This window comes from Tachysurus vachellii, chromosome 1, assembly GCF_030014155.1.
Source record: "Tachysurus vachellii isolate PV-2020 chromosome 1, HZAU_Pvac_v1, whole genome shotgun sequence".
NCBI classification, from domain to species: domain Eukaryota; kingdom Metazoa; phylum Chordata; class Actinopteri; order Siluriformes; family Bagridae; genus Tachysurus; species Tachysurus vachellii.
The window spans coordinates 23,830,104-23,857,153 of record NC_083460.1 but is presented as its reverse complement, the minus strand read 5'-3'; the positions used below and the strand labels follow the sequence as shown (position 1 = coordinate 23,857,153).

General features: G+C 38.4%; 1 protein-coding gene across 7 annotated transcripts; it reads left to right on the top strand.

The window, feature by feature from the left end:
- Window positions 1–598: 598 nt before the first annotated feature.
- On the top strand, window positions 599–27,050 carry mast3b (microtubule associated serine/threonine kinase 3b). Of its 7 annotated transcripts, none has more exons than XM_060878607.1 (28): window positions 599–795; window positions 6,441–6,527; window positions 9,368–9,447; window positions 12,084–12,156; window positions 12,301–12,321; window positions 12,694–12,772; window positions 13,075–13,232; window positions 13,580–13,655; window positions 13,844–14,053; window positions 15,736–15,837; window positions 15,931–16,063; window positions 16,149–16,216; window positions 16,305–16,393; window positions 16,621–16,829; window positions 17,089–17,227; window positions 17,318–17,450; window positions 17,745–17,910; window positions 18,025–18,126; window positions 18,375–18,497; window positions 18,880–18,992; window positions 19,147–19,328; window positions 19,597–19,718; window positions 20,019–20,219; window positions 20,385–20,611; window positions 21,111–21,233; window positions 21,588–21,724; window positions 23,441–23,619; window positions 23,817–27,050. In XM_060878607.1, exons 1-28 carry the CDS (start codon window positions 752–754, stop codon window positions 24,809–24,811), a joined length of 4,371 nt encoding a protein of 1,456 aa, XP_060734590.1. In that variant the 5' UTR covers window positions 599–751; the 3' UTR covers window positions 24,812–27,050. The 7 variants fall into 7 exon arrangements, with proteins under 7 accessions (XP_060734590.1, XP_060734586.1, XP_060734595.1 ...); XM_060878603.1 differs by having other exon boundaries at window positions 602–795; window positions 23,438–23,619; XM_060878612.1 differs by lacking the exon at window positions 12,301–12,321 and having other exon boundaries at window positions 603–795; window positions 23,438–23,619.

Genomic DNA, 27,050 nt, shown 5'->3' with positions numbered 1-27,050 from the left:
TCCTCATTATTTCCATCACCATGGCAACTAAGAATCTCTCTCTCTCTCTCTCTCTCTCTCTCTCTCTCTCTCACTCTCTCATTCTCTCTCTCTTTCTCTATTATTTTGCAGTGCTACATGAAATGATGGAGGGAAGAATGAGTCTTTCCTCCACATTGCTGGAATGTGACACTATCTATTATTACTATTATTATTATGGGTCAAGTTTCTATTCTTATGCGTCAAAATGAATCTTTGCCCTGTCTACAGCGTGCATTTAGGGAAAACTTCAAAGTTAAAATAACTGCAGAGTATTATTATTATTATTATTATTATTATTATTATTATTATTATTACTAAGATTTTATTATTAAAACTAAGATTGAACTGATTTATTAGACACTTCCTCTGACCCTCTGCTGACCTCTGCAGGTCAAATCATTAAGCATCTTGTGTGTCGCTTTTGTTTCTGTGTCCGAACGTTGATTTTGTTTGTTCGGGTTACTACAGTAAATTATGCTACAATATCCATCCTCCTCCTTCTCCTCCTCCTCTTCCTCCTCCCTTCCCTTTAAACCTGTTCACTAGTTAGTCGCGAGACATGAGCGCATCTTTCACTTGGGAGCTCGTGGAGATCCTGTCGGTTCCGTTTGGATCAGATCTTTTGGAACAGAATACGACGCTGGCATTCAAGACAGGCTGATGTGGGTGATTTCTGCCTGACATCTGAACAAGCTTTCAGCACTTCAGTTGTTGCTGATCAGTGGGAGACATGAAGAGGAGAGACAAGCTGAAAATCCCCTCCCTCACTTTGGAGTAAGTTATCCTTTTTTTTTTTTTTTTTTTGAATAAAAATAAATAAATACATACACTATTCTATCATGATGATGAATTTAGGAGTAGCTGCTGGAAGATCAGGGGAAATCCCTCACTGCTGGTGAGTAGACTGTAAGAAGGGGGGGGGGTTTGAGCTGCGACTTGAGCTGCGACTTGGAAGCACCCACACAGATTTGATCCATTTTATTATTTTTGCATGCGTTTCTATTGTTGATCTGTTTGTTATTAGCACACAAAATGAAATTGCTTTCCATTTTGAAATTGATCTGTCTATATAATAGTTGAATTTCAAATAAAACACTTGAAGAGAAACATTTGTATTTCTACTCTAGGCTATAAAGCTATTCTCTTGGTTTATTTATAACAGCTCAGAGATGCTGAGCTGCTTGGCATATCCTTAGATTTATCTTGCACCTCTTTTATTTGTGACAAACACAGCACTGAGACTGATCTGAGGTTGTTCACTTTGCTCTGTAGCAGCATGTAAAGCCCTATTCAATCCGTAAGGCTCCTAATTTATAACCCGGCTTATATCTGCAGCTTTGGGTCAGCTAGCATGTTAGATCATTTATATAATTTAGTTTTTATGTCAACACACAGAATGCACATTGAATGCACATTAAGACAATGTGTGAGGTGGATCTAATTAAGCATAGGTAAGGTATTAAAAATTAAGAGTAGTTTATAGGGAAACATCCTGTGGGCCTTGCTTCCCTCACCATTGGCACTATGTGTGATCATTAAAATCGAGTGTTTAAAAGTTTTCACTGTTTTGTGATATAACATACACCCAAAACACGTAAAGGGTTCACTTAACAAACATTATGGATTCAATTACTGAAATATAAAATGAAGGTTAGAAAATACAAGGGAACATCATGCAGTGATTTCCTTTTATATTTATTTTATGATCTCACCGTGTCTAGGCAGCATACCAGAATTTGCATTCTTACTCACAGCCTGGATCACATATCAGTTAGATAACAAGGCTTAAGTACTCGGGAGTACAACAGAGATACACCCTACAGCCTACACACAATGTGTAACCTTCTGCTTCAGTGCCTTAATGAACACAAAGTAGAGTCCTGAGTCATGGCTACAGGTTATTTTGAGCGACGTAAGGATCTGTTTAATAACTAAAACAAACATTACATGCAGAGTATCTTAAATGCTCTCTATGATGAGGAATAGTATAAATACTGCTCCGAATCGTGGAAAGCAGTGCAGACAGATTTCAGTATATATTTCCAACATGGAAAAATATATCTGAAGGCATTAATAATATAGCATATAACAGAAAATTGGAAATTTTCGTATACAGATGAAATTAGTAAATCATACAACAAACACTGAATGTGCTGGCTCTATGTTTTACGCTGTGACAAGAAATGTTTGCTTGTTTTCCCGACCCCTTTTCCCAGCCTGCTTTAAGAGACGATCACTGCGGTACTCGTGTTCTGTCCTCCCACTCCAAGCACTATGTAAATATAGCTGCCCTCCTCTGCCCGCTGGTGCTGGTCCATATTATATCTGCATCTCATTGTCAGTTGTCCTGTGCATTAAGCTGAACGATATGATGTACACAATCACAGTTTCTGCTTTACTTAAACGAAAAGTATCACGTATGCATATGCTACTATATGGCGTTGTGCGATTGCTATTGGGCCGTTTGCAAGCGAGAATAGAGAATGATCAAACAAATGAACTGATGGCACTGCAGAGCACTGAGGGTTTTTCTGCACAGTTGGTTCTCCTCCAGTTCTCTCGCATCACTATGACAACACCCTCATGTTTTTGCAGCACATGTTGCTATCCATTGCACTGTTAGGTGCTCCTCACTTGCCAGGCTGAGGACCATTTGTGCAGGTCTGATCTAATCAGTTTGTTTTTTTTCTCATCTTGTGAAGTTCCAGTCAGGTTCAAATTTCTGGAATTTTGAATATCACAACTATGAAGAAAGATGATGCTTTTATTGTTAGTGTCAACACTGGATAAAGCTCTCAATAAAGAAAAATCAGTTGTTCAATGGTGTTCAGGTGTTTCAGTGTTTTGCTTCAGTTGAGTTTGGTTGGACTTTGGACACTAATGAGAGTTATTACAATAGCTGATGGGACTCATGTTGAAAAATTAATTGCTGCTGGAACACCTGATAGCTGTACACTGTTTACAAAGAGAGCTGCAGAGCTGTACACAGATTCACAAGTGAGCTGTTGCACATGGAAGATATTTACAGAAAAGGCAGTCATACGTTATCATTGAATAGACATACTGTAAAGATCCTTGATTTAAGATTTTTAGTGTCTGCTGTTGTTGATAAAACAAACTATTCTTCTCCACATTTCCATGTACTCAAGTATCTAAAAGTGAGTTCATGAGTTTAAATGAAATTAGACGTCAGGGCATGTTTTTTCGTAGCACGAGTGTGTTCACCATGTCCACCATGTGTTCAAACAGTTTGCATGTGCTTCGGGGGTTTCCTCTGGGTACTCAGGTTTCTTCCCTCCAGTTCCAATATGCATGCTGTAGGCTGATTGACATCTCTTAATTGTCCGTAGCATAATAATGAGAATAATAAGAGGGAGTCCCCTGCCTTGTGCCCCGAGCCCCCTGGGATAGACTCCGGGTTCCCGTAAACCTGTGTATGATAAGCACTACAAAAAATGGATGGATGAACATACTTTTCTTAAGGAATGGTCTCAAACTAATTTAAAATTCAAATCTACACACACACAAGCCAGTGCTTATGAAAAGTTAGTGTTAACCTAGGGTGTTTTTAGTGTTTGTATGTTTTCTTTCTTTTTTTTTCCAGTTTTGTTTTTAATCAGGTACTTTTTTCAGTGTAAATTTAAATATAGTAGGGAAGGCTAGCTGGGCAAGATGATTGGTTATGGTATCCATACAGACTGGATTTTATTTGGTTAAATGTTTTGCTCAATTGACATAACACATTTCTCCATAGCCAGGTCTAAAATATTTGGACAAACCATCAATCATTAATTAAATTGTCTTTTTTAACATTTGGTTAAAATCCTTTGAAGTCAATGACTGCCTGAAGTCTCTTCACTTCCTCCTTGTTCTTGGGCTTGTTCGCTTTCAGTTTTGCCTTCAGCAAGTGAAATGCATGCTCAACTTAATTGTGGTCAAGTGTTTGACTAAGCCATTGCAGAACATTCCACTTCTTGAAAAAAAAAAGTCTTTAGTTGTACTGGGTTGCTTTCGAAGTATGCTTTGTATCACTGTGTGCAGTTTGAAGAGCCGTCCAAAATGTTTTGAAGCAACTGGCTGAATCTTAGCAGATAAGACCTATACACTTAATAATTCATCCTGCTCCTTTTGTCAGCAGTCACATCATCAATAAGCACAAGGGAAACAGCACCATTGGCAGCCACACATATGCAGGTCACAAGATTTCAATCTTATCCACAAAGGCCCAGTTTGGCTGCAGGCTTTCATTCCAACCTAGCAGGAGTTACACCTGTTTCCACTTGTTTAAGCAGTTTATCTAGGGCTCCAATCAACTACTAAGTTCGCTTGCTGTTTGGATGGAATGAAAGCCTGCAGCTACACTGGGCCTTTTACGAACCCTGCCACGTGATGAGGTGCTTCAGATCAAGAGCTGTTCCTTCACTTTTCCATATTCTTCTCTTCCCATCATTCTGCTACAAGTTAATCTTTATTTCATCACTTCATAAGGTGTTGCTGTAAAACTCTACAGGCTTTTTAAGATTGTGTTTTTTCGGCAAACACTTATCTGGTCGTCCTTTTGGTGTTCCTGAGCTTGCCAATGCTTTCTTTCCTTTTATACTAAACAGTTTCTTTTGTCACAGTGCTCTCCCTCCGAATAGTTTCTTCATATTATTCTTTATCAAGAGTAAACTGCCACAGATTCCAAATGCAAATGACATGTTTCAGTCTGGCCTTTATATCTGCTATTTAACCTGTATGTGAAATAATGCTGGAATAACAAACTGAGCAGCCAATTGTCCAGTAACAAAAGAGACCTCAAATTCATTATATAATTTTCATATCCTTAATTTAAGTTTATTTAATCTCAATATGCTTAGACAGCTAAAACAATAACAATTTGTCAACATTACACCTGCCTCTATATACACAATCAGCCATAACATTAAAACCAATGACAGGTGATGTGAATAACATTGATTATCTCATTAGAGTGGCACCTATCAAACAATGGGATATGCTAGACAGCAAGTGAACTCGGTTCTGGAAGTTAATGTGTTGGAAGCAGGACAAATGGGAACTTTTCAAGGTCCAAATGGATAAGAGCATCTCCAAAATAACAGCTCTTGTAGAGTGTTCTTGTAATGCAGTGGCTAGTAGCTACCAAAACCAGTCCACCATTGCTGTCAATATCTTGGTACCAGATACCACGTGTGGAGTCCATCGGTTCAGAGCTGTATTAGTTGCACAAGGGGGAAACGTATTTGTGTATAGCCACTAAAGACAAAACGTGCTTATGACACAGTTCCTCAGCACCATGGAAGTGTGAAAAGGTCAGCAGGTGCAAATTGAATTTCATCTGAGATTGTTTGTCTTTTGTGAGAGAGCCTTCTTCCTACTCTTTCACATCCTCTTTTTCATTTCTGGAAATATGTATTATTCGTGACACAGAAGATTTGATCAGCTGAAGCTGTAATTTTCAGCCTGTACTGACCTTATTTAGATTGGTCTAATAATATTCAGATCCCATCCCTTTTCCTTTGTCCATATTCCATGTGAACCATGACAAAGCCTGACACTTATTCCTGTCCTCCTGTCTGACACCTACCTCTTGCTTTTCATCATCAGCACTTTGCACTGCAATCGTTAGTGTGGTAGCACTTCTACAGTAGGTACTAATGGGATGGGAATGACAGCAGGTATGCGCTTTCACTTTTACGAAACTTACAGGGAAAGTTACTAAACCAGGATTTCACACCCCACCAGCCATTTCTTTTGGACAAACCCAATGCTCATTGGACCTGGTATATAATATTTTGCATGCAACAATCTTAGCATATGTAGCTAAATACATATCCAACATAGATAAAATAGACAGATAAATAAATTCTATACATCTCTGCAATAAAAAGTGTGTTTATAAATGTGCATTAGCATTTTGTAAGAAATGTCTGAGAACTGAAATAGTTTAAATCTGTGTGCATTGCATGTAAGTATCTAAATACACAGGCATTTACAATATACATTATACATTCATAGTTACACTATAATCAGACTTTAAGTTTGTCAATACATGCTCACTGTGAAACAAATCTCTTTTAAATAAAAAATGATCTGGAACCATAAAATTATGTCATGAGAATAGTCTGTGCAGTGAGGTAGATTTATAGGCACCAAACTTTCCCACACTGATTTACACTTCAGTCTCATGTTCAGCTAAACTATAAGAAAAGGCTCCATTTTATTAATCCCTCCTGAGGAAATCAAAATTTTAAGGCACCATGATTATTATTAGAATCTGAAATTATAATCTAATGAAGTTACAAATGTGGGCTGCTTTTTGTTGGCAGATAAGCTAAAAAATAAGGAGTTTGACGGAAACTAAACGCAGCACAGATACACATAGTCAGAGCACTAATACATGTAAACATGTCTTTCAGTTTGTCACCCAACCAGAGCCCAATCACTCCGAGCCCCTGCAGCCCATGCAGTCCCTGCAGCCCTTTACAAACCCTTCATCCGTGGAGGTAAGCCAGTCGTCTTACATGCTAAAAGATTACTACATCAGTTATAATTAGAATTACCTTTAAAGCAAGAGTTTACTTTTTGACATGTTTTTACACAGTAGCTTTACCAGCTAAATAGAAGGTTTCATTTTTTTATATTTATTTGTATATATATTGATCTATATATAGCATAATTATCTATCTGTATTTTTTTAATAAATAAATAAATCCTATGTCATTATAATATAAATGAATAAGTCATTATACAAGCTTTTAGGCTACTGGCCCATTAGTGTCATTAAAACTATAGCAGTTATTACGCCTTGTGTCTTACAGGAAAACTCCACCCTGAATGACTTGAATATTAATCACTATAATTAACTTGTGATCCTCAGTGGCTTTAAAGATTTAATCTGTAACGAAATTCTGAGATGACTTCTTTCACTTAAATGTAAGATTTTTTCCTTCTAGTTTCCTACATTACCCACAATTCTTTTCCACTACATGCTAACACTGGCACCAGGGGGAATTATGGGAAGTTTGTGGTGTCTTGTAAGTGCTAATTTGCAAGATATAATAATGTCATTTAGCACCTTGCCACCTTTCCACCACAATTACCTCAACAAAAGAGTCTCTTAAATGTGCTTGGTGAGAGCATGTAAAGCTCATTTGAAGCTATTTTAACAACATTTTTAGTCTTTAACAGGATTTTCAGGACTAAGTGGCTACTAGTATGGTGGACTACAGAATATAGTAAACTACAAATATTCCTGTGACATTTTGAAATGAAATTGAACAGCAGAGAACATCGAGTAGCGTTATCAACAAGCAAGCTTTATAATGTTAATGATAATCCTAAATGTCGATCACCTTTACAAACAAGCGATTTTATAAACTTATTTACAAATAAAGGGGGATTGTTTACAAACAAAGGGGGATTTCACACTGTACATTGTAAGAATGAACATACTGATTTGACATCACTCCATTAAACTGGGAAGGAACTGGTACTGTAGTTAATAAAACTAAACCAAGTTGACGACTTCATGTTTAGTTTTTTTTGCCCTTTCGCTTTCTTTTATCAATTGTAAGCTGTGATTTACAAATTGCAAGCTTCACGACTGGGAAAAACCAAAGAAAATGCCCCATCAACTTGGAGTTTCCGGTCAGAAATTCCAGAAGGTCCCCTCAACCCCGGTTCAGCATATGACATCATGTCAACATGCCAAGAACAAATAAAATGACTTCACTACATCACTACTTTGTATGACTCAAGGGAGAGAAACCCAACAGCTAAAACCTTCCAAGAAAAACAAAAACGCAGCACCTAGAAACAAACTGGCACCACAATCGCTAAACACATTACAAATATTACATATCAAACATCTGGGTTTCAAGGTGGACTTTTCTGTTAATGCTGGGTATATATATATATATAATGTGTGTGTGTGTGCGCGCATCTCAGCACATAATTATTCGCCTTCTTTGTCTATCTGTAATCACTTTACCATTTCCTGGACGTCATTTCTAAACTTTAGGTCTTGCTTTATACAAGACTCTATTTTGACTAGGTGCGTTAACACGTGAGGAAATGACGTCATTGCTCTTATGTTCACCGCTGGCAGTGGTAACCATGTAATCATGAAGGAGAAAATATTAGTTATAGGTCTGAGACACAAAATGTGACAATAAAAGTAACAATAACTGTGTCCAACTAAGTGAGGTAATTATTACAAAAATACAGCTGGTGCACCCGTAGGTGTGGAATTGTATATTGGCTCGTATTTCACCCCTAACCGAGTTGGAGATGGTACGTTCCAACGTCATCGCCCGGTAATCATCACAACAGCGCGCAGGCGAACAACACAAAAGCTGCACCGAAGTTTGAGAGAATGGGCAGGGATGTCGCGAAGGATGAGAGAAACTCGAAAAGAAGTTAGAAAAAATTGTCAGAGCGACTGAATGCTCGACTCGGCGGTGATGGGGCACGTCTCAGCCCAAATGAGAAAAGTTAAAAGTTGCCAATGTACCAACCAGCTAGCTAAGCTAAGCTAAGCAACTAACTAACTACGTAGCTCGTTAGCTAACCAAAACAAAGCGCAGGAATGAGGTCACCTTTCTTTTCTTCTCTCTGACTATTGTCTGTCCCTCGTTAAGTTATGCACACTGAGAGCCTGAAACAAGAGGAGGACTTCTGGGTGAGACTCGGCTAGAGTTTAACGTCGTTTAACTGCACACAACGAGACCACAAACCTCACGCGCAGGCTAGCTAGCTAGCTAGATAAATAAATAAATCAGTAAATGCAATGTCTGACCCAAGTTGCTGGGGTGCAGCTACGAACAGCAAAGCTCATTTTGTCACTGGAGTGATGCTTAAGCGATCCAAAAGGTAAGGCGACTAAAGTGCTGTTTGCTCATCACAAACTCGACGAATCGACCATGTGACATTGTTTTGAGTGCGTTTTTTTAATGTGATTTGTGTTGCACGAGCTTGTTTGGCATCACCAGTGTGACCAAATCAGGTTAATTCATCCAGTGAATCCTAATGCAGGTGAATCATGTGGTTTGTATCGAATTGGATGGTGTGTAAATACAGACGGGAGAGCAACGTGTAATTTGTACTGTGCATTGAAAGCAGGCAAAAGTACACTTTTCTGAATGATCTTGCTAATTGAAAAAAAAGGCACCCTTTGGTATCTATTTGTCTGTTGATCGAACAATCTGTCCCCATCTCCCATTTGCAAAATAGCATTCTCAATAATGTCTCTTGTGTAAAGCATTGAGTTGTTTGTCTGAGATGTACTGATGATTAGTCTTGAGTCACCCAACCTTTTATTCCCCCTTGTGTGTTTTTGTCACAGTTGCCGCAGCAGCAGGAAGAACCTTGGGGTTGGTACGCCTTCACCAACGCGCCCGCTCTCACCCATGTCAGTCCACACAGGTGAGAATCCTCCTAGAGATGGTATTGAGCCATAGAGATGGAATAAAGCATTGAGATCCCTTTTATTTTAATGGGATTTACAAAATGTCCAAAAAAAAAAAAAAAAAAGCTGTAGTCCTGGATTGTGTCTATAATGTTATGTCTTTATACTAACAGACCAAGAGCAGTTTTTTAGAACCACGTCTCAACTTTCATAGGGCGCAGTAATATATAAAAATGCACAAAGAAAGTAGTTTCGCTGTTACATGTGCTTTGATGTCACAAACGTATGGCACTGCTTAATAAAATGATGAGCTATTAACAATGTCTTTATGATCATAATTGAGCAATTAGCCTGATTCAGGAAAAAGGGTTATGTCCGTTTTTAAAACAAAACAAAAAAAAAACAGATGAATAATTACTAGGAAAGTTTTCAAACTTTCAAGAAATGCATCATGCTGAATTAAAAACATACACAAGTCTTTAGGACACAGTTTGCACGTCCTCTTGTTTATAAAATCTCACATTTACAGTATAATTCTGGTACTGATTTTCTTTTTTTTCAATCCTGGAGCTTTTCTGTTATTGGACTACCTCAGTGCACATTAACATGATCTTGCTGTCAAAATTGGACCTGTATGCAGTTATCAGATTATTTTGTGCACATAATCAGTGCTTGCTATCTTGCCTATAAGCAAACAAGGGACGTTATGTGGTTGTCCCACCCAAGGTTGCTTCACACTGTCCACTTGGCCAGTAATCCACCGTAGATTAACAAAGGGAGGTGTGACAGCAGGAATTTACTCTGTGCTCCTGGTGTTGTCTTTAATGAAGGTTTAGAAGCACTGGGGTCGATTTAAATGAGCTTTGACTGGATGACTGGCTATATGAAAATGGTCATTAACAAACATGGGAGTTCTCCAAAGCAGGATGTGGAGCATTAAAAAAATAAAAATTGATGTATTCCTGTTTTCACCTAAAGTGTATGCAGATTTCTTTGTTAAAAATAAAACAAAAACATGATTATTTAGTCAGGGGAAGAAAATAATTTACATATATGTATTATATATAATATACAGACATATGAGCCTTGATGCCCGATGACGCCTGAGATAGGCACAGGCTCCCCGTGACCCGAGGTAGTTTGGATAAGCAGTAGAAGATGAATGAATGAATGTAGATATATGATATAATGATCATAACCCTTTAATAGTAATTTGCTGTCAGTGCTTTGTGAGGGTTTACACAGCGACACTAGCCACAGCAAATCAGGAGTTAAGAGTTTGTGCGTGCGTGTGTGAGAGAGAGTGTAAACAATACGAATAGGAGTGAGGAAGTGAGAGTACGATACTACACCATGAGAGCAAGAAGGATTCCTAACTGTCGGAGTTTGAGCCTTTTTCCTGGTGAACAGATAAGGAATTTATTCATTCTCCAATTCATTTAGTGAGTGACCGATGATAGTCAGATGTTTTATTGTTGTATCATTAGCATTGTTACTCGGTTTAGAAATTTTTGAACTAAAAAACACAGTATTGCTAGATGGTAACTAACAGTTGGTATTTTTGTGTGTATTGACCAAGTTTCTGCTTGGAGCAAGTTTCTGTCTTGCCAACACTGGTGTGATTGTGCTAACCCTGTCTGGTTTATGCCAAACTTTTTTTCAAGTATGCCAACGTTTTTGTTATACTTCAAGTATGTGATACCACCAGTGCCATAAGTACTATTTGGGCATGTTGTTTGTTGTGCAGTAGATTTCAGACACACCCTTGAACCTGATTGAAATCTTGGCGCTTTACATTATTGTTATGCCACAGATATCCCAATCCCAGGGCTACCAATCTGCCATAAACGTAAATACTATACATTTGAAATAATGTGTACAGATTCTTAACTTGCTTATATGGAACATTTATTTATTTATTATATATATATATATATATATATATATATATATATATATATATATATATATATATATATATATATATATATATATATATATATATATATATATGTCTGTTAAGTCATTTGTGTGTTTATGTATTGTATTAGTATTCATTGTTGCTTCTGCAATTAAAAATTAAACAACTTCTTATGTATCTGATGCATATGGGCAATTTTAGAAGTAACAATGATTGTTTTATTTAAAGTAAAACCCTGTTTCTGCATCAGAATTTCCATCTGCAATTGTTGGATATAGAACAAACCCAGAACACTTTAAAGTAGACCGGACCGTGTTACTTTTTTATAAACAACACTGGACAATCCCTGACTTGTCCTCTTTGTAGGTGATTGTTGCTCATGGTCATGTGCTTTGCCCAGTGTGTGGAAATAAGAGAGCACAAGCTCCTTTGTGCATCCAGACAGTGAATTTGACTGTGAAAAGCTGACTATCAGCACACCACATTTTGTAAACTTCTTTACATTTGCTCGTTACTTATCCTGAACACAAGAAAGAAGAGTGTTTTACCAGCTCTGTAAAGATGTCTTCTATCTTTTTCTTATTCGCAGCCTTATGCTTTGTTCATGTAATAGCCAAATTGAAACAAGTGTCTTATATTTCTAATAAATTAAATTCTTTACTATTTTTGGAACAGCACCAAAAATGTGTATCCATGTGTTTTCTTAATATGTGGTGATTGGTCTTTTTGCAGCTGCCAGCAGTCCTTTAGATAGCCCAAGAAATGTGTCGGCCATCGCCTCCCTCAACTTCCCTTTTGCTCGCAGGTGAGTAATTTCTCAACTGTCTTATTTATGGAGCTTGTAGACCAACTTTTTTTTCCTGTTGTGGCAAACAATGAACTGTGTCTGCTCTGTGCATCACATGTAATTCTGACGCTATCTTTCTTCACCTCTTTTATGTCCTCTCAGCCACCTGGCACGAACTGACAGGTAGCAAATCCTTCACTCTGTTGGTTTACTTGAGATTTCTGAAAGAACAATTAAGTTCCCACTTTGCACGACTTCCTTAGAACTTAGACCTAGGTTCTCCAGTTTCTTAAGCACAGATTTAGGTTTTAATTATGGTAAATGTCATTTGCATCAGGCATCCTTCCTGTTATTGAAAGAGCATTTTTTTGTGGAATTCTGCCTGACATGGTTAAAACACTGAGAGAAGAGAATATATAAAATTTTATAATTTTAACTATAACCCTGTCATTAACACAAAAGCTTGCTTGTATGTCTTGGCTCATGTGTCAAATGTAATTATTGCCAATGCTGTTTTATCATTTATTTATTATTATTTATTTATTATTCTTTCAGGGCGGAAGGTAGGAGGTGGTCACTGGCTTCACTTCCATCATCTGGGTATGGCACTAATCCACCCAGCTCCACGGTCTCTGTAAGTGTCTTTAGTGTTTGTTTAATTTTAAGACAAAATGATTTCCTGTTCTGAAAGTCAAGGAAAGCAGCCTTCACATCCCAGTAGTTAGGTAGGATGTTTAGTAATACGTCTAATCCTTTAGAAAAAAACTAATCTTTAAAGATAGTACAACATGGTAGTTGGTGGGAGATGCTTTGTTTATGGTTGCAGTGTGTGTTTTGTGTGTGAGCTGTGCTGTGGGTTTAAATCAACACAAAAAGTGTTATGGATAGTGTTTTCTTCTGTATCAAAACACTTGGTTCTGCTAAATTCTGTTGCAGTCCTCCTCCTCTTCCCAAGAACGCTTGCACCAGCTTCCATACCAGCCCACGCAAGACGAGCTCCACTTCCTGTTCAGACATTTCCGTAGCTCAGAGAGTATGACAGATGAGGATGGCCGAAGCTCATCTCTCATGCGCCCTCGCTCCCGTAGTCTTAGGTAATCCCTCCAATCTGTCACCTCATTATTTATAATGATTATTATAACTTTAATCTGTTTGGATTTTTAATCAAACCCATTAGCCTTGCTTGTTTTGTTTTGCAGTATTGTGTTACTTCTCCACTCTTAGCTTGTGTGTTAAAGGATTCAGTTGGTCTCTCTCTGTAGATTAGGTTGCCTCCCACACAGAGCTTACTGCTCATAATATACACCTTCCCATCACAGCCTACTCGTGGTAATGGTAGCATAGACTACAGTTAGATCATAAAGGATTTAGGCTGTGGGAACTAAAATATTGGCTATATATATATATTCTTTTTTTAATTTATTTTGTTTCTTTTTTACAGTCCTGGACGAACAAGTGGGTCCTTTGACAATGAAACTGTGATGATGAACCATGTTTACAAGGAAAGGTTTCCTAAGGTATTCAGTCTGAGTGACGTCATAAATTATTTAACATTTTTAAGTTCCTCTTTCATGCTCCTTGCTGAAAAATGCTTCTCTTATATTCTGTGCTCATAAGTTCCACAAACTGTTCATTTAAGCATTTGCTTTTCATTTTAAACCGAATGTCTGCTTCAGGTAGTCTAATGATAAGCTCTCGTGTCTAGGCGACGGCACAGATGGAGGAGCGCTTGCTGGACATCATCACACACTGTTCTGCCGACAGCACTTTACCTCTAGGAGATGGGGTGCTGGGTTTTATCCAGCACCAGCTGGTGGAACTTGCCAGGGACTGTCTGGACAAGTCACAGAAAGGCCTGATCACTTCCCTCTACTTTCTAGAGCTGCAGGAGAATCTTGACAAGCTGCTGCATGAGGTGTGACATGAAACCAACTACATGTTTCTTTCAGATAATGTTGGCCATTTGTTGAATAACAGTCATTGATTTCTGTCAAGAATTTATCCAACAGTAATTTAAAACCATTACAGGAGGCATGGGAGAACTTATTATAATAAATTTTGCTTCACGTTGATGCAATATAGTTAAAAGCCATTCAGCTACATATTCCCTGCATTTCCCTACAGATATACATGCACAACTAGGTGTAATACTGAATATGCTGTCCTCAAGTCCTGTCTTTGAAAAGCCAGTTCTAGAGATTTTGAGCATAATTAACACACATTTGGCTAAAGACCTAATATTTGCACAAGATGTTTGTGTGGTTTTGCATAATTGTTGATGGACAATGGACTCAGCAGCTACTCTACGGATTTTAATTTAATTTTATTATTTTTTGTGTTTATCGGCTCTTTGGCTAGAACAAGCTGTTTATTGCTCATCTGTGGCTCAAGCTGCTAGCTGAGCTGACACTGATCTTTGAAGCTTGCTTCTGCGCAGTTTCTGTCGGTACCAGGCAGAACAAACCCCCTGCTGTCTCAGATAGGAGAACTGAGCCACACTGTGCCTGTCACCAGTGTGACAAAAGTACATGTGCCATTATCTCATCTCCCTCTTCTTTTAGTCTTTCTACCCTGCTACACATCCTACACGTCTCTCAAAAAAGTGCAAACAGGTTCAATAAAAGAAAAAAAAAAGCGACGCCTTAATGCTTGCTCTAACAAATACTATCATCACTTAAAGTGAAGACATTAATTACAAGACTGAGGGATCATTGGGATCTGGGAGGGAATTTCCCTCTGTCATCCTACCTTTGTGTCTTAGGGTTAAAAATGCAGATCCCCCTCTCTGGGCTAGAGAATCTTCCATGCTCCTAGTGAGCCTTAGTTTCCATAGCAACCCCCACCTTCTGTGTAGTGTGTAGACAGCCCCAGGCAGGACTCATCGCTTGCTGTCAGATTGCAGGGCTGCTGTGGACATTATGCACAAAGATAAGCTTATTAAAGTGTTTCCCATATCCTGCACTCACTGCCTCAAGTATATATAAGCTCTGTATTTTTTTTTCCTCATAGCTCATTTCTTCCAGCTGTACACATTTGTGTTCCAATCTGTTAAATAATATGACAGGCTTATGAAGTGTAATGAATGCTATTGCAAAGAGATGAAGGTTTTTTCTTTGACACATTATGTTGACTCACTTAATTTAAATTATCTTTAAATAGCATTGCAAGTGTGGGTGAGCGAATTGGGCAATCGAAATTAAACATTATTAGTATTTTTATTATTATGATTATTATTGTGTTAAGTCTGTGCCTATTTGTGTGTTTCCTTATGAACATGAGAGAATTGTTGGTATAACAATGGTATTAAAAATAATTACAGTGTCTGACGTCATTAATGAGCAAACATATGATGCTATACAGACTATAGCTTCCATTTGTGTAGGATAGAGGAAAGAACAAATATGAATCACTCTCTGCATGCAATGTGCTTGGAGGAAATTGCTTGTTATTTTGATTCTGTACACTCTTCTAAGGTGGTTATGTGTGCAATCTGTCACAAACTTTACATTCTGTTAGGACTTTCTTGCTCTTCTATCTTTTTGTCGTGTGTGTGTCCCCAAACTAATTTTAGTGAAAAAAAAAATGTTGTGCTCTTAGGCTCTGGAACGTTCTGAGAGTGAGGAGGTCACAGTCATCACCCAGCTGGTAAAGAAGATTTACATCATCATATCGCGCCCTGCAAGACTGTTGGAATGTCTGGTAAAACCACAAGAAGCACTAACAATTCTCAACGAAATCTCTGGGATATATAACACCTTATACTCTCTATATTCTTATGTCTTGAATTAAAAGGAGTTCGACCCTGAAGGATTCTATCACTTGCTGGAGGCAGCAGAGGGTCATGCTAAAGTTGGCCAAGGCATCAAAACAGACATTCCCCGTTACATCATCAGTCAGCTGGGCCTGAATCGAGATCCCTTAGATGGTATAAGATCTAGTACTGTATGTGATTATGCAGTAAATGAGCACATACTGTTCTCAATTATATATTTGTTTTTTACCTTCTGCAGAAGTGAGTCAGCTAGAAGAACACTATGATTCTGGACCCTCCCTTAACGTGGACACAGAGGAGTCTGATGTAAGTTATATTCAGCTGAACTGGACAATTGAACCCTAAATCTTGAAAAATCCTGTTCTAGCCTGTTTTTTTTTTTTCCTGCCTGCAGCAGAATAAGTCTGTGCTAACGCCACCCCGAAGAAAACCACTGGAGAGTGACTTTGAAACTATAAAGCTGATCAGTAATGGAGCATATGGGTAAGCAGATCAATGCCATATCATTATACTCATCACAGTTAATGCACTATTTATATAAAAATGCTTTCAAATAAGGCTGTACAATATCGGATTAAACGATTAATTGAATGTTTTTTGTTTAATCATTGGTTAATAATGGTCAGTTTGGTGGGAAAAAGCTATAGATGCTGCCCACTTACAGCAAATAGCTTTAATTTCATAGCCACTGCACTGTTACCTTCTTTCAGAGCTGTGTACCTGGTGAGGCACAAAGAAACTCGCCAACGGTTTGCAATGAAAAAGATCAACCGGCAGAACCTGATCCTAAGGAACCAGATCCAGCAGGTGTTTGTAGAGCGGGACATCCTGACGTTTGCAGAGAACCCTTTTGTCGTCAGTATGTTCTGCTCATTTGAGACCCGTAGGCACCTTTGCATGGTCATGGAGTATGTGGAAGGTAAAGCAGAAGCAGAATGGTTAATTCAAAATTTCTTTACAAAATGAACAATAGAAAAAATGACAAAGTATTTTATGATTATGTGGGCTGAATGTCTTTTTGGTTATTTGTTTTCCGCGTATAAATGTTAAAAAAAAAATAACATTAAAAGGAAAATTTATTTATATTTCACAATTAATAATTGTAGGTGGAGCAGCTTCATTGGATTTCATTTAATTTGCAGAAAATGCACCTGTAATTCTTTTTCTGTTTTAAACAGGTGGTGATTGTGCAAATCTGCTCAAAAACATGGGCCCACTGCCTGTTGATATGACCAGATTGTACTTTGCTGAGACTGTCCTAGCTTTGGAATACCTGCACAGCTACGGCATAGTACACAGAGACCTCAAACCTGACAAGTATGAATCTTAATGAATGTAGGGGAAAAAAATGTATAAAAGTGTAATAAAATGGTTTAATACAAGGGTGGTTTTTAACCTTGCTTGCAGCCTGTTGATAACCTCAATGGGGCACATTAAGCTGACAGATTTTGGCCTCTCCAAGATTGGTCTAATGAACATGACGACAAATCTCTACGAAGGCCATATTGAGAAGGACACTAGAGAATTCATCGACAAGCAGGTAACGGGGCTTGACTTGACTTGTACAGGTTTGTGTTGGTACTTTTTCCAGTTATGAGGTATTTATTTTACCATTATTCAGTTTATGGTAATTCAGCTAGATCACCACATGAAGTTTATTTCAAAATTAAAATTCACTCATTTTTAAAATGGTTCTAATACACAACACATTGATTTTAATTTACTGAATTGTCTACTTGACTCTGGTGGTATTGAGTTTTGAAGAGTGTATCATCAGATTGTCAGTCTGTTGATTTATTTATTTTTGATGATGATTTTTGGATTCCCACTCTAGGTTTGTGGCACACCTGAGTACATTGCACCAGAGGTCATTCTCCGGCAGGGTTACGGCAAGCCTGTAGACTGGTGGGCTATGGGAGTCATTCTTTATGAGTTTCTCGTGGGATGTGTACCCTTTTTTGGTGATACGCCAGAAGAACTTTTTGGTCAAGTTGTTAGTGGTAAGTCCAGATGATAATATCTCTTCATTTAATTTAAGAAAAATGGGGCATTATTTAAATAGATTGTTGTTTATATTCACTTGCCAAATAACTGACCTCAGTGTATTGTATTAGATGATATAATCTGGCCAGACGGGGATGAGGCTTTGCCAGTGGATGCCCAGGACTTGATAACACGGTTACTGAGACAGAGTCCTATTGAAAGACTTGGGACAGGTAAGTTGGCTTATTGCCCTTGTGGCAATTAGCTATTAGCAGCAGATTCTATACAATTATACCATATTTCATGAAGTATCTCCTTCCTAATTTCGCTTCCTCAGATAATCAAATCAGAATCCGAATACAACGTAAAAAGAGAAGCAAAAGTCGAAGTTCCTAGAGGGGATAAAGTCACTCTACAATGAGTGTGTTCTCTTAGCACAGTAGTACTGAACTGTTGAATGTCTGTTTTGAAATATACACAGGTGGAGCAACCGAGGTTAAACAGCACACGTTCTTCACTGGCTTGGACTGGAATGGCATGCTTCGCCAAAAAGCTGAATTTATCCCCCAGTTGGAAGGAGATGATGACACCAGTTATTTTGACAGTGAGTATTATGTGCTTGGATTTGGTTTATTTTTTAGATTTATTTTGAGGTTAAATTGTAAATGCAGAGTAAAATGATGATTGGGGTAACATTGGAGTTTTTGTCTGCTAAAATCCACTCCCATTTTTCATTATTACATTTGTAGATTTTTGGCAATTTAAAATTTTTATTTGCTTAAATAAAAACCACCTTTATTTCTATATTTATTTCTCTACACGTTTGTTAGTTACTACTTACAACCTTGTGTACAAAAATGTTGTACAGAAGTACTCAACTTATTTTTGATATTTTGTCGTTTTATTCAATAACCCTATCCACCTGAAATGTCTTTCCTGACAGTAGTTTCAGATTTTCAGAATTTTTTTTGTCCTCATGAATTCAGCTCGATCAGATCGCTATCATCATTTGGTTTCTGACGAAGATGATGAAACAAACGACGAAGAGTCTTCTTTGGAAATTCGCCGGTTTTCCTCATGGTCGAATCGTTTCAGCAAGGTTAGTGTTATTGAGTTCGAAAGGTCATAAATACTCAGTTTAATTAAGAAAGCATTTTATAACACCTTTATTTAAAAATCTGAGTGCATTAGTTAATGTAAAAGCACTTCAGCAGATGTTACCTCATGTACTTCTCTTACTCCCTACTTTGTAGGTCTATAGCAGCACAGAGTATCTGGCGACACCGTCCAATCTGAGTTTCTCATCTGATCGAAGTCACAGTGAAGAGCATGAGGACCGTTCAGAAGGCAGAGAGAGCCACTCGCCCGGAGAGATGCACAGACAGAGCAGTACAGGAGCCCCAGATAACAGGAGACTCTCAGGACAGCGACCATGGTCTGTTACAACTGTTATTCCTACAGTATTCCTAAAGACTGTTCATTCAAAAAATGTTTTTTGAATCATATATATACATAATGTGGTTCATCTACCCATCGATCGATCGATGGATAGATAAACCTATAGATACAACGAATTAACCACAATGACATTTGTTATATGAAAGATTCCAGAATTTCTGGAGTAACTATACATTTTCTAAATCACTTATTGTGATTCTCTCTGTGGGTATGCTGGGTGATTAACATTTCTCATTTTGTTATAGCCTGCGACCGAGAGCCTCATCCAGCTCCTCCCAGCCAGACAGATGTATAAGCCCTCTGGTGGCAAGCAGTACACACAGTCTGGAAGCCATGCCACGTGTTGCTCTCTCCACTGATGATGAAGGTCTGGACTTCATGACAAATGACTAAAATGAAAAAATGTGCTTGGGAATGCAGTAAAAAGTTTCTCACATTGCATTCTGCTTTAAATGACGGGGTTTTCAACAGCATCCTAATATAAGACTAGAGAGAAGTTTACCTACTGAATTAGTGCTTTATTAGAATTAGCTGTATTAGTAAGTGGTAAAGTGTTGTTTAAATACAGATGATGAGGATGATGATGCAAATTTTGTGACGCGGACCTTCTTTGCTTAGTCCTCTTTATCCTGGCGAATATGAATTTTTATTCCTGCTCACTTTGCAGCTGAGGTGGTTGTATCCAACCTGCGACGAATCAGGCTGCGTAGCAACAGCACGGGAACAAAGCACTCATCTCCAAGGGAACATAGCAGTCCACGATGTTTTGGCAACCAGCTTGAAACCCCTGACAGACAGCATCTCTGTCCAGGGGGCAAAGTGCCAAAATCTGCCTCTGTGTCAACACTGTCCCTTATCATAACTCCAGGTGAGAAACTGTGTAAGAACTAGTGGAACGGTATCCTATTATAAATAAACACTGACCATTAAATGAAGTATTTTTTGCAACACATTTTGCATGCTTAACAAACTTGCATGTATTAGCAAAGACTGGCTTTTTACCTTCCCTTAACCTTTAACCTTACCTATTCAGATGACATGAGTGGAGGTCTTCAAGCCAGCCCCATTTCCCCACACTCCATTTCATCCAATCCCTCATCCAGAGATTCCTCCCCAAATCGAGATTTGTCCCTCAGCATCAGCTGCCTGCGGCCTCCCATCTTTATTCATAGCTCAGGCAAGAAGTACGGTTTCACCCTACAGACCATCCGCGTCTACATCGGAAATAGTGACGTATACACCATCCATCACATGGTCTCGGTGAGCAGCTCACAGAAACTGGCACTTGACTTTACAGCCTCAGAAAGATTGAGTTCAATGCCTTTATTTCATCAGATGAATAGTTTTGTCTAGTTATATAGTCGTACACTAGAACTCCTTAAAGAGCTGCATTTGCATAATTAAAAGCACAATTTGGATTAGAAAGCAAGTGATATGAGGGGAAATTCTAGTGCTTTACCAGAGCGTGGTTACCAGCAAACTACCCATGATTCAGCAATTTGTCACTAATTCCATTGCCGTGTTCAGTTTTTATCACAATTGCAAGACGTTCTGCTATTACAAGTGCTGTATCAGTTCTCATAGGAGAGCCTCTTATATCTGCTAGAAATTCCTCAATGCATTTTTTAAAATATTTTTTTAAATAAAACAAACTTTCCGTTTAACTAAAATTTGAGCAAGGATGGATGGATGGATGGATGGATGGATGACATCATAAATTGTATTTTGCTCAGGTTTTTTTTTTCTTTTTCCCCCCTAGAGTGTCGAAGAAGGCAGTCCTGCTCATGAGGCTGGACTAAGAGCAGGAGACCTGATCACGCATGTGAATGGAGAGTCAGTGCAAGGATTGGTGCACACAGAGATGATCGAGCTGCTTCTTAAGGTACGACATATGCAGTGTTGTGATACTGCAGACGTTTTACTTGATCCTAAATAATTATAAGTAATTATAGTGGTTTTATTCATACAGTCATTTCTTAGTAATTTATATTTGTCATGGGGTTTATTTTAGCTCCACTGTAGCAGCCACATGTTATCCAGATACATGTTTGGCATCCATATTTCCCAGCTGACTAGTGACAATCACCTCACTATTAACATCTGAACCCGCATATAAACAGCTAACAGTCGCTAGATTTGATACTTATACAAAGACTGATTCTCCACTATCCAAGACTGAAGCTTCCATTAGCACATTCTTGTGAATGCTTATTAAAATTTCTGTTGTTGTCTATAGAGCGGTAACAAGGTGGCCTTGCAGACCATTGCCTTAGAGGACACAACAATAAAAATCGGACCTGCACGAAAAACAAGCTACAAGGGAAAGATGGCCCGGCGCAGCAAGAGGAGCAGGAGGAAGGACAACCAGGATCGGTATGATGGTTCTGATTAATATGTCTCATTAATCTTGCATGGTTTTCTAATGGGGTAAATTAAATATTGATCTACTTTTATCACACAATAAAGACAGAAAGGAAAGAGTAGAAGCAAAAAAATTCTACTGATTTAAATTTGTTACTTGTTTCAGGTTTGTGAAAGACATTAAGTATCCTGTGTATGCAAACCCATTGTACTGTACACAGACTATTACTGGAATAGTTTATAGCATATCGTCGCTGTCGGGCGGAAACCTCGTATGTCCAAATTTGGTCAGTTTCATATTTTTTCACATATCGATGCTATTGGTCAGTCCCCACGTGGGTCTGTTATTTTTACAAGTTATTAACCAATCTAAAGTCTTGAAAATAGCTTGAACGCAAATCTCTTAACTCCATTGGACACTTCAACTGTCTGGGAAATCTCGTAACTCCACCTCTTCTTCACTCCGCGGGAGAGCTGCGCGGCATATTTCTCCTCAAGATTGAGTCGCAACGAATCAACACGTCTTAAAGTGATATCTAAAGTGATTTTCGTGGGGCTCAAAGAAAAAAAATATTGACCCCCCGCTAGTTCTGGTGCTCGTCTGAGGACAGGAATTTAGCGCAAGACAATCCACTGCAACGCGGACTAAACCCTGTGCATTGCAGATAAGATAGGATTGTATCTTACAATGTCAAGGCAAACCGTTATGTTCAACCGTCATGCTCATCACTTTAAGCAAGCTGGCTGGCTTTTTGCCTCGTTATTATACGTAAACATGCCGTATAAAGTAGTGAAACGATAATTTGAACTTTATTAATTTTATTTTTTGGGTGAACTATCCCTTTAACTATGATTTTATCGATGTTTATCTGTGTTATTGATGTATTTTAAATATCTATTTATTACTGCTTATTATACATGTTCATTGACGTTTTAAAATGTTTTTTTATAATATAATATTTGAATTAAATTGAATGTTTTGGATACCACTATTAAATTATTGTTTTTATTATTATTTTACTGACTTTAAGTCAGCCTACTTATAGACAATGCCTCTCTTGGCACTGTGCATGTAAAACACTGTTTTTTGGACACTAACAAGTGAAAACAGTTAGGTTAGATACTGTACATTTGAGTAGGTCTGTTTTGTTAAAAATCGATAGTTGTAATGCTTCTGTGCAGAAAGAAACCCGTGAGCCACGAAGGTAAGTTTGCGAGCAGATTAGACTAATTTCCACCTATTAGACAGCCTAATCAGCTTATCGTGTTTTGTATTGCATCACTTATAGCTCTTAAACCTTTAAAATAGAGTTTAGGAAGATGTATGTAACTACAGTCATTAGCTTTGGTTAACTATTGAAGCCTTGTCTCTTGTCAAAAGGCTCAACGTGACCGCAGACTTTATTGAACACTGCTGGCAGCAGCGATGTCTGTGTCCGTACCGTTCTTATCAATGACCGCATAATCTCGTATCTCCCTGCTCACAAGTCATAAAGCTTGTATCTCTGATAAAACGTGACTTTGGGTAAATGTTGTGTTAATGTTGGTACACAACAGTATATGATAGCAATATAAGGTATAATAACAACTTTAACGATACAATGTTTAAATACGGCGTTTTTTTGATTTCCTGAAAAATAATGGTTTTGGAGATACGAGGATTCCGCCTGACACACGATATGTGAGATCTAAATTTAATAAAACTCTGGTACCTTCTTCCCTCAGAAGGCGTAGCGTCCTGAAGAAACTTTCTAAGCAGAGCACGGTAATGCACAGCAGTCGCAGCTTCTCCTCTGGCCTCCATCACTCTGTTTCCTCCAGTGAGAGTTTGCCTGGCTCCCCCACACACAGCCTGTCACCAGGACCCTCCACACCATGTCGCAGCCCAGTTCCAGACCACACTGCTGGTACATATGCTTGCTTACATGATGTTTTATCTGGTATAAATTTGTATGGTGTGTATCTGTATTTGTCAGGAATGCACAAACTATAAATTGATAGCTAGTCCAAGAGGCTTATGTTAAACTTGCAGGTTTAGTTATAAAATTGCAAAGAAAGCCAGATTTTGTTTGTTTGATGTGTGTGTGTGTGCGCTTGTTTTTAGACATAAACGTTTCCCAAAGTGGCTCTCCGTGCTCCAGCTCACCAAGTTCTCCAGCTGTCCAAATGCGGCCCAGCTCCTTACATGGCCTGGGGCCCAAACTTGGTGCCCAGCGTTACGCGAAGGTCGGCCGGCGCAAGTCAACTAGCAGCATCCCCCCATCACCGTTGGCCTGCACTTCCTCCCCCCAGGCCCTGTCTCCTCAGCACTCCTCTTCTCCCTTACCCAGCATCACCAAGACCCTGCATTCCTACCATGGTAAAACACTGTCTCCTCCCACTATTGTTCGTCATGGAGTTCGACCTCGTAGCACGGAGATTCCTGTCTCACCCCTGCTGAAGAGAGTCCAGTCAGCTGAAAAGCTCTCTGGTGTCTTCCACGGAGAAAAAAAAGCCCATGGTCCACGGCGGCACACACTAGAGGTTCCTCACTGTGAGTTGGACTTGGGTGGGGATGCAGAGGTAGAGTCTCAGTATGGTTCAGACCACGGCAGACTTGGGGGATTTGCTGCCGGCCAGATTGTAGTGATGCGGAAGTTGAATTTGTCCGAGCGTCGTGACTCCTTCAAAAAGCAGGAGGCGGTGCAGGAAGTAAGTTTCGATGAGCCAGACGAAAGAGCCGGGCAGACTCCAGCCACACCAAGCATGCCAGTTGATGCTCGGTCCAAGCACAAAGCTGAGTGGGTCATGCCAAATGCACAGCCCATGGAGGAGTGTGTGGTCAGGAGGGTCCCTCTGGTTCCCCAGATCGCTGTACAGGGCTCAGAGAGTGAGGAACTGGAGGACTGGCAGCCATGTTCTGACGAGGAGGCAGACGGGAAAAACACAAGTGGGAGTGTGGACTCGCACGCAGAAGACAAGGGAAGACCAGAGAGTGCTTGTTCTTCCAGCATTTCATCAGATGGTTCATCAGCGGTGTCTAAGAGCAAAGGCCATAATTCTGACACGGAAGAAATCTCAAGCATGAGTCCAAGGAAGGGAAAACTCAGAGGAAAATGAAATGTTGATGCCATTTTAATATTCCATACTCCATTCCAAGTTGTATAAGAATTTATCTGTACATCTCTCTCAGCACTCCTGCTGAACGAGCAATTGGGTCGGAATGCCACTTAATTTCTTGTAAATTCACTTTAAAATGAATTAAGCTAGATTTTTACAGGGGAATATTTATATATTTTTTAACGCATTGGAATGCTAACGATGGTGAAAAAGAAACCTGATGGTAACCAGCTGGGGGTTTGAACCATCAAATGCGGTATGACTTGACATTTTTATGAAAAATGTATTTTCAGGCAGATTGTTTGTACGTCAAGTGTAGCTAACGCGGTGAATTAACACAAAAGTCTAGGTGTGAGGCGAAGTATCATGTGCTTTAAGTGAGGGCTAAACATACAAACATGCATTTAGTTGGTCATACGATTTTTAACTTTCAGAATGTTTGGCTTATTGAACTCCTCTGTCAGTCCAGTTCTCACAGATTCATACTCATCTTATTAGGTTCAGTGTAGGTTTCTTTGGTGATCCACTGTATATTGCACCATCCATCCCCATTTTGGTTCCATAGGCAAAGGGTATTTTGGCTCAGGGCTTTTGGTTATAGACGTTTCACAGTTCACTTGGTGTTCATTAGCAGCAGATGTAGTTTTTTATGTTCATACAGATTTGATTGCTAGATATTGTGGTGCCTCAAAGTTAACATATAGATAGTAGTGACAAGTTTTTAACCGTTTGACTTAGTTTTATGTTGAGTAGACTTGATTTCTACTGAATATTCTATGCTAACTGGAAAACTGCAGAGCAATTTAAAAGGCAAACTTGAGAATGGGTTCTCTGCTTCAAACTGCACTTCCAGTAGGGCTCTCGAAGCTTTTCTCCGTTTCATACAAACAATGTTTTATTTCTGTAGACATCTCATCCCTTAAAAGGGTTTTTAAAAAGAAAAGCTTTCAGTGAGTATAAATCTTTCAGACATACTTGCAATGTATATTTATTAAACCTTATTTAAGACGTCCTGTCAAATTCCCTTAAAATCAGTTTTACATGACCCTTTTACAGGACCCTTCCCTTTTGTTTTTCAAATGAACTTTGTGCTTGATATGCATGTGATTATAATGTGGTTTCTAAACCATATTGTTTTCCATATGTATTCTGTAGCTTGTTTATCTAACTACCTATTGTATAGGGAGAATGTTTACATTTTATTTTTCCATTTACTTGGTGTTTTTTTTTTTTTGTGTGTAAATCAGTGTCTTAGCTTACCGTTAGCAACTGAATTTTTCTAAATATGTGACAAATAGTTTCCTGTTAACACTGATCTGTTAAACAATCTCATCTCCCTAAAATCTCCTTACAGTGTAAGGTTTCCCCCAACCCCCGAAAAAAATAAAACAAGTTACAGCATTTTTCTGTACAGTACTACAGGTTAACAAATGTTAATATTTTCGCCATCTATTGGAAGAGGTTCAGAAATGTTCAGCTTAATTGGCAGAAAACCTTTTTTTTTTGTTTGTTCATTTTTTTTTTTCTTCAAAACGAACAAATTTCTCTTTTTGGTTTTAAATGATTTAAAAAAAAAATAAACTCTGGGTACTTTGTAGTCTCTGAAAGTGTGTAACTGCATCCTGCTACTATCTTTTGGTGCTACTTGAATCTGTAATGCATTTCATGTTTGATGGTAGTTAATATGTGGTTAATACGGGCTAATTTTGAGACCCTTAAAATTATTGCATGCTGCATGTACTTTATAGTGAGCACACAACAAATGCTCGCATGGCATTCAGTGCAATATGTGTCTCCTAGTACAGTACATCCTACAAGCCTAAGACTTTCTGTAAAGTTTGCAGTGGTTCTAATCTATTAATTTTAATATTACTGCTCACTATATATTGTGATTTATTAATTTGGTTCTTTCCTAACTAGTGGTGTAGCACCTGAACTTCCTTAATTATCCAGTGGTAAGATCGGTTGATTCTGCTTTATTTTATCCTGTCCGGATCCAGTTTAAAAGAACTGGAAGATATGCCGATGACCAGCAAAAAAAAAAAAAAATCCAGTTTTGTATATTTATATGCAATAGTGATGTTCTTCTTCCTCCATTTCTTCACATATGTGAGGATCATTGGTTTTTGGTCTGTTCTGGTTTGTAAAAATACTTTTATATCTATTTTTTGTAATGTTGTTATACTTGTTGGCCAGCCCAGTCAATGCTTTGTAATAAATCATCATGTGTTGGCTCTAA

Bases quoted from the DNA above. Each gene is read 5' to 3' on its own strand.
- mast3b (XM_060878603.1), top strand. From the start codon at position 752: ATGAAGAGGAGAGACAAGCTGAAAATCCCCTCCCTCACTTTGGA. The intron at 14,054-15,735 runs GTGTGACATGAA...TTGTGCTCTTAG, and splicing joins TTGACAAGCTGCTGCATGAG to GCTCTGGAACGTTCTGAGAG. The intron at 18,127-18,374 runs GTAAGTTGGCTT...AAATATACACAG, and splicing joins TATTGAAAGACTTGGGACAG to GTGGAGCAACCGAGGTTAAA.